The 10,281-nt window shown below is 47.2% G+C and overlaps 1 protein-coding gene across 1 annotated transcript in view; it reads right to left on the bottom strand.

Annotated features, from left to right (window-relative positions):
• Nucleotides 1-10,281, bottom strand: part of CFAP61 (cilia and flagella associated protein 61) — a 307,795-nt gene that overhangs the window by 126,575 nt on the left and 170,939 nt on the right. Inside the window, exon 18 of the mRNA XM_003798465.2 lies at nucleotides 9,214-9,341. Within this exon, the coding sequence (XP_003798513.1) occupies nucleotides 9,214-9,341 (128 nt within the window). The remainder of the gene's footprint in view (nucleotides 1-9,213; nucleotides 9,342-10,281) is intronic.

Here is a 10,281-nt window from a genome sequence, read left to right as displayed (position 1 = left end):
GCCACAATGCCCAGCCATTTTTTGGTTGTAGTTGTCATTGCTGTTTGGCAGGCCCAGGCTGGATTCGAACCCGCCAGCTCTGGCGTATGTGGCTGGTGCTTTAGCTGCTTGAACTACAGGCGCCAAGTCATATTGTTGGAGTATTTTAAAGTAAATCCACACATTGTACTATTTCACCACAAGTTCTCTAACACATAAGAATCTAAAAAGTAAATAAAATGCAGACCAGGGGAGGATGCAGGAAACTGTTATGCATCTAAAGAGATTTCAGAGATGCCTTAACCACACACAGGATTTGGACATTATATGCATCGGTATCCAAACAAACCAACTGTAAAAGACAATTTTAAGACCACTGGGTAAAACGGAACTTAGTATCAGATGGTATTAAACAAGTATTGGGTTTGTTTGTGTTAATGGTACTTTCTGGTGCCATTAAAAATTAAACAGCAGAAGCATTCACGCCCACAAAGCTGTCAGTAATGCACACGCTGACCTCCAGGGGGAGACAGAAGGAGAGAGAGCCAAAGAGGAGGAGGGGGATGGAGGATTCTGAGCTCTGGAAGGGAGTAGAGTTTATGGAGTGAGGCAAAGGTCCAAGGTCTCTCCCTGACCCTGCATTTCTCTTCTCTTGGGATCCATCTTGCCTGGCTCCGCCTTGGGTGGTGGGTCACAGCTGCCCTAGTCTTGGCCACCCTCGAAGGCCCCAGGATGAGACCTGGGGAAAAGGGACAATTCTTTTACACCCACCCTGAGTCCCTCCCTGACATGAAGGTGCGGGTGTCTGTCTGGAGTGCCCTGGGTGCTCCATGGAGGCCTATGGCAGGGGGGTGACTGTGGTAAGAGGGGGAGCTGGGGGGGAATCTGCTCATGTATTCCCACACAAAAGAAATACACATAGCCTTACTGAAAAAATAAAAATGTGTGCCACGCTTGAGACATCAACTGAAAAAAATAAGAATAAAATTTAGAAGTTCTGGCAAAATAGACTCAAATAAAATAAAAATTGCCTTTAAAATTTAGGGGAAGGGATTAATGATGTCTTTATATATATACAATTTAAAAATTATACATTTATACTTTGTGCATATGTTTATATACATTAAAAATATATTGACATAAATACCAAGGTGGAAGTTTACAAAAGACAAGTCAGAAAGGCCTTGCATACTAGAGATGGTAAAATATAAGACAGGAATCAATCAGTCCTGAGGACTGGAATGATGAAGCGTCATGGGAATGCAACATCAAGTGAGATCCCTCTCACTCGAGGATGGAGGAGAGGACGGAGGCGGGTCTTATGCTCTGGCAAGTGCTGGCTATGAGGAAGGCTCTATTAACGCCACATGGGAAGGTTTCCTTTCTTCTTAACAGTGATAGTTTAGGCATGAAGCTTTGCAAAATGCTTTCTGCTAGGTCCAGTATAGAAAGTTAACACTGTGAACATGGGGTCATGACTTCAGCTATACACCATTAATGATCATTTAGTACTTAGGCCTAGTATGCCCCAAAGTAATGATGTGACTTAGAAGTTACCTGATTTGTTGAGAATTAGAAAACGTGGTTTGAAAAACAAGCCCATAAAAACAGTTGGTTGCAATGAGCAATTATAGGGGGAAATAGGTTCCCTCGCACATAAGACCACTAATTTTGAGGAAATGTCTACATAAGTGGTTCTGAAACCATTCTGCACATTAGAATCACCTGGGGTGTCTTCCAATCACTGTACCCGCTCATGGAACCTCCTCCCACCCCCCACATCCCTTCTTACTGGTAACTTCAGGAACAGGAGCCAGGAAACTACTTTTATGATGCTCCCCATCCCTCCCAAGGGGCTGTGACAGAGCATCTGGAATGTCCACAATCAATTGCTTATAGGAACAGTTATTCAGCATTAACCTTAAAGTCGAGAAGGTGATTCACAACATTTTTCTCCACCACAAGTTCTTAAAACAAAGGGGGAAACTAAAAACGGTGTTTTCAAATCCAAATGCCTTACTACCCTGGCAGTGTTGGACTGGCCTTTGAAAGGCATTACCTTCAGGGAACAAGAGATAAACACTCTTAGAGACACTTAGAGATAAACACAGCCTCCAGAAGCCATCTGCTCAGTGACGGCGCGCCTGGTCTGGGTCTCACATAGCGGCTCCCAGCACCCTACTCCCCAGAGAGGATGACCACCTGTCATCTCTGCTGAGGGGCCCCCCTGCCTGTGTTTTGGGCCAGGCTCCTCCTGGGCTTCCCCTACCAATTTCTAGCCAACGTCTGGTGCTGTTGGGGTGGTGAGGTTTGATACCCCTTTTTCCCCTCAATGCACTTGTACATGGCTCTCTCTGTACTAGGATGAAAGAATTCAGCAGGTGGGTGTTACAGCCTTAATCATTCCTCCGCGTGGAGGACAGAATGTGGTGGTGTGCAGGTTGCACAGCTGGAGCATGGGCAGTGTCCTTTGTTCTTTTGGGAACAATGCTGCGCGTGAAGAAGGTGGGGAGGGTAGGACGGAGCCGGGAGGGCAGGACGGAGCCGGCAGGGCAAAGACAGCATCAGCCGAGGGGCCCGAGGAGCAGGCGGATCCACAAGGGCTCGTCGGCACACATCACTTGTGTGTTACTCAGAGTTACTCAGGCAGCAAGTCTGGGGTAGCACTTGAGAATTCATATTTAAAATATGACCTGGTATTTAAAACATGAATAAAAGTTCCCAAATCATGTCCACACTGGTGGTTCAAAGATGATACTATTGTAGGAGTAGAAAACTATGAGGTTTCTAGGAAGGGGGACGGGGTGCTCAGGAAAGGAGGGCAGAGTTGGCATGTCAGGAAGGAAGTATCTGATCACATTGAATATTTGAGAGGCAGGAGTAAAGGCTGAAATTTTTGTCTCCCCCCACTTTTTAGAATGTAGAACTCTTGGCTGTGGTACTGTCACAGCTTCCTAAGATTCACATGATCAACTTGAGGTTACTGGCAGAACAAAGGTCCCTAAGCTTGTCAAGGTTAAGAATTTCAAAGCATCCAAATATCAGGAAAAGGCCTATGAAACCTGCACTGGTACCTCATGACACAGCAGTGGTCAGCCTGTGAAAAGATTTACAGTGGCTCATATCCATAGGGAGCTGGACATCCCTCAGTTTGGGTTGACAGGTAACAGAAGTAGCAACTCTATTTGCTTTAGAGCCAAGCTGTTTTGCAGAATAGAAACACCCCCAGGATGTTGGGCTGATCGGTCTTCCTGAAGTTGAAGCAAAGGCGTTGCCCCCCTTTGCCAGACTCCAGGGGACTGTCTCACAAGGGGTCAGATACAACTGCTGGCTGGAAACACTTCTGGCTCACCCCTAACCTCTGGAAGAGGGTCTTCCTCACTTCCCTCCTTTGGAGTCAGTGCTGGCTTTCACCAGGGACCTGGAGATGCACGTCCAGTGCTGAGCGCCAAGTGCTGGGCATTCTTAACTGCCCCTCCAGCTGCTGTATGAGGAGGGATTCTCACACCACACAGGGGAGGAGATGGGGTTTGTGGACACTGGATAATTCTAGGTTCCACCAGCCTGACCACTGATGCGTCCACTCCACTGTAACTCAGCGTTTTCAGGAAGGAGTGACCTTCAGACTTTCCTGGAGGGTCATGAAAGCACAAATGTCCAGGCCTTGCTGCCCAGCTTTCTGTTCAGTCCTTAGAGAGCCCCCAGCCACTGCCGAAGGGGCTGGTCCACACACCACATTTGGGAAACTATTGATCTAACCTCATCTCTATCCCAAAGGAGAAATAAAGTATCTGCTAAGACAACGGCTCCAAATGCCAACTTTTTTTGTGTGTGAGACAGAGCCTCAAGCTGTCACCCTGGGTAGAGTGCCATGGCACCAAGCTCACAGCAACCTCCAACTCCTGAGCTTAAGCAATTCTTTTGCCTCAGCCTCCCAAGCAGCTGAGACTACAGGCACCGCCACAATGCCGGGCTATTTTTTGGTTGTAGTTGTCATTGTTGTTTGGCTGGCCTGGACTGGATTTGAAACCACCAGCTCTTAGCTGCTTGAGCTATAGGTGCTGAGCCCCAAATGCCAACTTTTCCCAGCAAAGATTCCTGGTGGAGGAGTACACTTGAGATTCTCTTTAGAGCTGGCAGACACCACGGAATCCTCTCAGCAACCCGGACTTCTCATGTAACCCGGACTTTTCTCTGCCTTTGTCTGTGCTCACAGCCTCCATAAAGGCAATTGTGAGAATGTTAATAAGATGAGAACAAGCTAAGGAAACTGAGGCACAGGGAGGTGCTGCTGGGGCCCTCATCCCGGCCCACCTGGTCACCTGTAGCTGACCCTCCTATCCAGTGACCCCTTGCCACACTTAGCCTAAGGCCATTCTCGGGCCAAGGAGCTAGAGGAATGGGCTGGAAGAACCCCCCACAGTGATCACACAGTAACCAAGGCAGGAACTAGTAGGTAAAATCCCAGCCTCCCCTCAGAGGGGCCAATCTCAGCTGCTGGCCTCGGAGGGTCCCAGCAGGAATGGGGGCCCTCGGGTGCCCCCGGTGGTTTGTCTCTTGGTTGCGGCGGCGGCCTCCCTCCCCCATCTCACTGCCCTGCTCTCTCAGGCAGTCCCTTAGGGTCACTCCCAAATAAACCACTTGAGCCCACTGTTAGGAACACAACCCCACTTATCCAAGTAGAGACGGAGACTGAGCAGCGAGCACACCACCGTGTTCCTGTATGTGGTTTGCACTTTGTATGATCACGGAAATGCATTTCCTACTTAACACCTTCACCCCAAAGAACCACAACGCAGCCACCAACAATGATAATCAGCTGCTCTGTCTCCACCGGAAAGGCCCACTGCTGCTCAGAGTGGACTGCTTTTCTTTTGTTCTGGGAGTTTTTGAAGTGAGTATTAGGAGAGAAGAGAAGGTATACTGAAGTGAGCAGGAGCGGGTAATTTCTGTAAATGAAGGTACTTTTATTTAACATTAATTACATTTAAATATTGGAATCAAATTAGGAAGCCCAGTTGTGATTAGTGACACCAGGGAGCGTTCTGGGTCATTATTTTCTGATGGCAGAATGTCAAGTCCTCCTGCCCCAGGAGGCCGAAACTCTGGGCCTGCCGTGCACTGTCCCTCGCCCCCTTTGCTCCAGCCACCAGATAACCCCACTGGGATTCCAGCGTAGGGATACAGCCCTGGGGCTCTGCCCCAAGTCACTGCCTGCTGCCCTGGCCTGTGGGACGGCAGTCCTGTGTGCACGGGCCTCACCACCACACTGCTGCTTTTGCACAGGGCAGTGGGGTGGGGGGCACGTTCATCGATTCACGTGGCAGAGACCGAGAGGACAGGACAGTCACAATCACAAACCTGCTTCCTCATAGCGGTTTAGCTCTGAGATCAGCAAGGAAGTGCTGACTATTTAATTAGTCACCTAATTAGTGACAGGCCACACTGAAGGTTTCAGATGTCCTCAGACAAATGTAAAGATAAAAAGCCTAATTAAGCTGCAAGCGCTGGGCTGGCGGTTGCCAGAGCCCACAGCTGTGCCGGATATTGTGCGGAACTGCATGGCCCGATAACAGGACTCACAGTCATTTGGCCACAGTTGTAGCTTTTAAAACATGCCCTGCTAGTTCCAAACTAGTCTTAGTAACCTCAATACACTCAACCAGAGGGGTGATCAATGTCTAGGCTAAAAATCTGCGACTTCATCTTTTGGTGAGATGTTTTGGTTGTTTTTTGAGAAAACTCTTCTCAGTAGCAGAAGAAGACTCAGGGGCTCAGGCATCCCAGGGCCCACAGCACCTTCTGAGAGTCACTATGCATCTGTCTGGTCGCACACAGGGGCGCTGGGACACCTTCGGGGAGGCTGTCAGTCACCACCACCCCTGACAACTGAGATCTTTTCTACACCATTATAGGCTCTTCAAGAGATTCTTCATGCCAGAATTAAATCAGGAAGGACTTGAAAATAATGGATTGAAAGGAAATGCCCCACAGTTGGGGGGGGAGGCTGGAGAGACACAGAGGTGCACGAGCTGGGGCTGCTCGCGGAGAAGCTTCTGCACGCTGCTGGGGAAATCTGTCTGTCTGGGGCAGGGCCTGAGGTTCTGATTTCTGACCAGCTTGCAGGAGATGCCAGCGCATCCCAGCCCACGCTGGGAGCAAAGGGTGCGTGAAAACAGAAGTTCAGAAATCGGGCTCCTGGGCTTTTTAGGTAGAGAAGTTTCATATTTCTTTTTAAAGGTGATTTTGGAGTATTTTTTGTAGAAAACCTAAAATATTCAAAGTATAGCACCGGGGTGTTCAGCAGGGCTAGCCTTGGTGCACACCATAGCTGGTGAAACCTGGACTCTCCCTTCAACTCATTACCCTCTACTCCATGGGGCAGCTAGGGTGTCCTTCCTCTCAGCCCCTCCCAGAGACAACTGCCCCCGGGCCCTCGCTCTGCCCTGCTGTCCTGCCCATGCCCAGCTCTGAGCTCTCCATGGAGGCCCATGCCCTGGCAGGGCGGGGATGGGAAAGCGGCCGGGATTCTCTCCTCTCAGCTCCCCTCAGAGGGGCTGCACGGTGCTGTCAGAAGCCAGATGCGTGAGACGGGAGCAGGAACAATTAGCTGAGCCTCATCCCATCCTGAAGGATGCTGGGCCCTGCCTTCCACACTGCACTGGAAGAGCCTCAGGGCCAGGACCAGGAGGATGTGAGGCAAGGGAGATGAAAGGCTGGAACAGGGTGTGTCCCTAGGGAAAAGCCTGCCACACATGTCCTCAGCCCTGGAGGGCCAGAGAAGCTCCCCGAGAAGGAGGAGGTGGGACAAGCAAAGACAACAATGCTGTCTGTGCAGACGCGACTGTAGATGGGAGCAGCTGGGGACCAGAGACAAAGCTGGAGTTACACAAAATCAGACCACCACCCTCAGTGTTCCCTCCCTGTGTCTCAGGGCAGCCGGTGGTGACTTTCTGCAAAGCACTTCAGCTCTCAGGGAAGGAAGGACATGCCAAGGACGCAGAAGTTATGCAAGCACTGCTTTGGCATCCTTTCAAGAGGACACCAAATGTACCTCATAACTTCTTGCATGGAAATAATATAAGAACAGAAAGTTGTGGCTGCTGCATCATCAGATGACAGAATTACCAAATTTTCTGGAAGAGTTCGCTGTACTGGACATTGGACGAATTTTCTGGAAAGCACGGTTCCTCTGCTGAGACTGGCAGTGCAGCTCGAGAGTACAAGGAGGGTGATTTTCCTAAATCTTGCTTCAAAAATGTGGATTTAATCCTTACTGGTGGGCAGTGTTTTGTGAAACTTTTATTTCTTCAATTTCATCCTGGTTCAAGTCATGTATAAAGTTAAATTCAAACGGGAGCAAACTGGGAGAGTAAAATATGCAGGAGTTACTATGGTGATTGCTAATTTAAAATAATTAGAGAAAATAATGAGAAAACTATTTCCTCTCTTAAGGATTGGAGATCCGTAAACTGATACCAGTCTATCTTTGGTGTACTTAATCTGTATAATGATAGAGAATTATGAATACTACAAAATGCTCCAGAAAGGTCTGTTTGATTGGGAAATTTAATCAACCCAATACTTAGATCAAAATTTAAACTTATCTTTATTAAATCTAAGTTGATTCTACAAAAAGAAAATTACATGTATATATCTCAATGTAACCATTTAAATCAAACATTATGACTAAGTACAACACTGAATTGAGATTTGAGACCTATTTATGATAACTTCTTAATGACTATAATTTTGCAACTCTACCCTGATAATTCATCATTCAGAAACGCTTGCATAAGACTTGCTGCTTAGAAGGTTTAGACGGAGGGACCCACTAGCACGGGCAGGGCTCTCCACCTCAGCATGACGCAGCGAAGGCCAGCAGCCCAGGGGCCGCTCACTGATTCCCTGCTGCAAACTGACCACATCATCTAAAGCAAGGGAGTTCTGTGGCTAACTTCAATAGCGATGTGTCATTTATTTCTGGTTAACTAAGGGTATGTTCTGGAGAATTGAACAAATTGGCTAGAAAATGAAAAAATCTTTTCTTTATCTGGTAATGTTATGTCAAATGAGCAAAGTCACCATTTGAAGCGAGCGTGCCTCGCTGTTCAGCAGGCCAAACACCTTTCCAGGGTCATTTCCTCCGCCCCTTTTCTTATCTACCCCTCACAAAGCCCCACCTATTTTCTCCGAGCTCACTTCGCCAGCTTCTAGGATGGTCCGTGGTGGGCTGTGTCCTATTTACATCTTAGCACCTGCAGTTTTGAAAGATAGGTGGTTTCTCATGTGATCCTGAGCAAAAGATTTGGAAAAAACTAGACTCTTCTAATTTAGGGCTCTGTGATCCTCTGAAGTAAGGCTTTTTAAAACATTTATGAGACTTTGCAAACAAATCAAGGAAGACATCAAAGCCGAGAGGAAGTGGACAATGCACCTCCCTTGGAGATGCCAGGCCAGGACCCCGAGTTCTCGGGCCACAGCCCTGGGCTCTTCCTGTTGAAGAGGTGCAGACATTCACCAGCAGATGGAAAGATACACCCTGATATGAAGAATCCTTGAGAATCACCTATGGGGAAAATGGGCTCTGAAAGAAAGCCTGGTTGGCACTTTGAGAACGATGAGAAAACAGAAGTGACACAGAGGCCTCTGTCTTCCCTGAAGGGTTTACCCTGCTCCCTGGAGCCCACAATGCGGGGCTTGGAAGAAGGGTCCTGGCTGTCCGATTACATGGAGGACCTGTTAACACACAGATTCCTACACTCTTCCCCAGGAGTCCCTGGGTTTGGATGTCGGTTCGGTGTTGGGAATCTACGTCTTTAACAAATGTACCAGGTGATTCTCAGGGTCTGGCCAGTAAGAGGAACATTCAGAAGAGGGTGTAGCAGACTTTTCCTGGAGATGGCCAGAGAGGACATATTTTAGGTGTTTAAGGCCACGTGCTGTTTGCAACTACTCATCACATCTTCTGCTGTAGCACAAAAATGGCCCCAGATAATACATAAATAAATAAGTGTGGCTTTGTTCCAATAAAGTTGTATTTACAGAAGCAAGTGGAAACCCAGGCTATAGTTTTCTAGCCCGTGATCTAGAAAATTCTACTGATTAATCCACAAAGGCAAGGTGTGGGGGGCAGCAAACAGACTCAGGTCTGTTCTCACAAGGGGATCTCTTCAGGTGTAGGAAGATAATTTTTACTATTTAAAAATCAATAAATAAAGTAAAACAACTCACCAAAATGCCAGCGTCTCTAGGAAGGAAATTCCAACACTAGATGCACCAACCACAACAATCTTAGCATTGACCGTTATTTTAGGTTCCAGTGTTAGTTTTCTGTTAGTATGGTTTAAGGCATAGCTTATCTGGAAAAAAAATACAAAGAGAAAGAGGAAGTCAAAGAAAATATATAGCTAAGTCCATACTCCCAGGTTAGCCATCACGTGGGATTATTTAACCAGGACATTACCAGCAAAACCAAATAATGCCTGTGCACAGCCGCAGGAAAGTGCATAGGAAGATATTTTTAAAAACTTAATGTAAGAATGGGGGTGGCACCTGTGGCTCAAAGGAGTAGGGAACCGGCCCCATATGCTGGAGGTGGTGGGTTCAAACCCAGCTCCTAGCCAAAAACTGCAACAAACAAACAAACAAACAAACAAACAAAAAGAAATTAACGTAAGAATGTGGGAATGTGCCTGACACCTTGGCTGAGTCACATCAAAATGATTGGGTTAGATGATTTTGTCTTATTGCTGACACATGTTCATATTGAACCAAGTCCCTTAATGATTAGAAATGACAAGGCAAATAATCCTACAAGAAGATAGCTAAGCTTCTCCCTAAGAATCTGTAGTTCCACAGAAGGTCCGAAGTCTTTCCTTCTGCTCAAGGCTTCCCTGAAACTTTGAGTGACAAATTACAGTAGAACCTCTGTAGTTGACCACCTCCCTACAGTGACCATCTCCTTAAATTGACCTAATTTTCATAGACTGGACAAGCACCCCATGTATGCATTAGCACAGCAGGCCTAGTTCCTTATGTTGATCACCTCCATATGTTGACCAGTTTGTGACAGTCCCTCCGGTGGTCAACTCGCAGAGGTCCTACTATAGATTAATTCAGGACTAGAAAGCAAATTTCATCTCACATTCAATTCTGTACGCTTCATCTTCCTTAGCACAGTACTTTGCTCTATAATATTTGTAGAATAATAAACATTGGTTAAATGACAAAAAATGGGTTCAATGATAAGACTGTTGCATCTTGGTGGCGCCTGTGGCTCAGTGAGTAGGGCGCTGGCCC

Source organism: Otolemur garnettii, unplaced genomic scaffold, assembly GCF_000181295.1.
Source record: "Otolemur garnettii isolate 467f Iridium unplaced genomic scaffold, OtoGar3 scaffold00136, whole genome shotgun sequence".
NCBI lineage: Eukaryota > Metazoa > Chordata > Mammalia > Primates > Galagidae > Otolemur > Otolemur garnettii.
The sequence above is the reverse complement of the archived record's forward strand: the minus strand, read 5'-3'. Positions and strand labels throughout refer to the sequence as shown.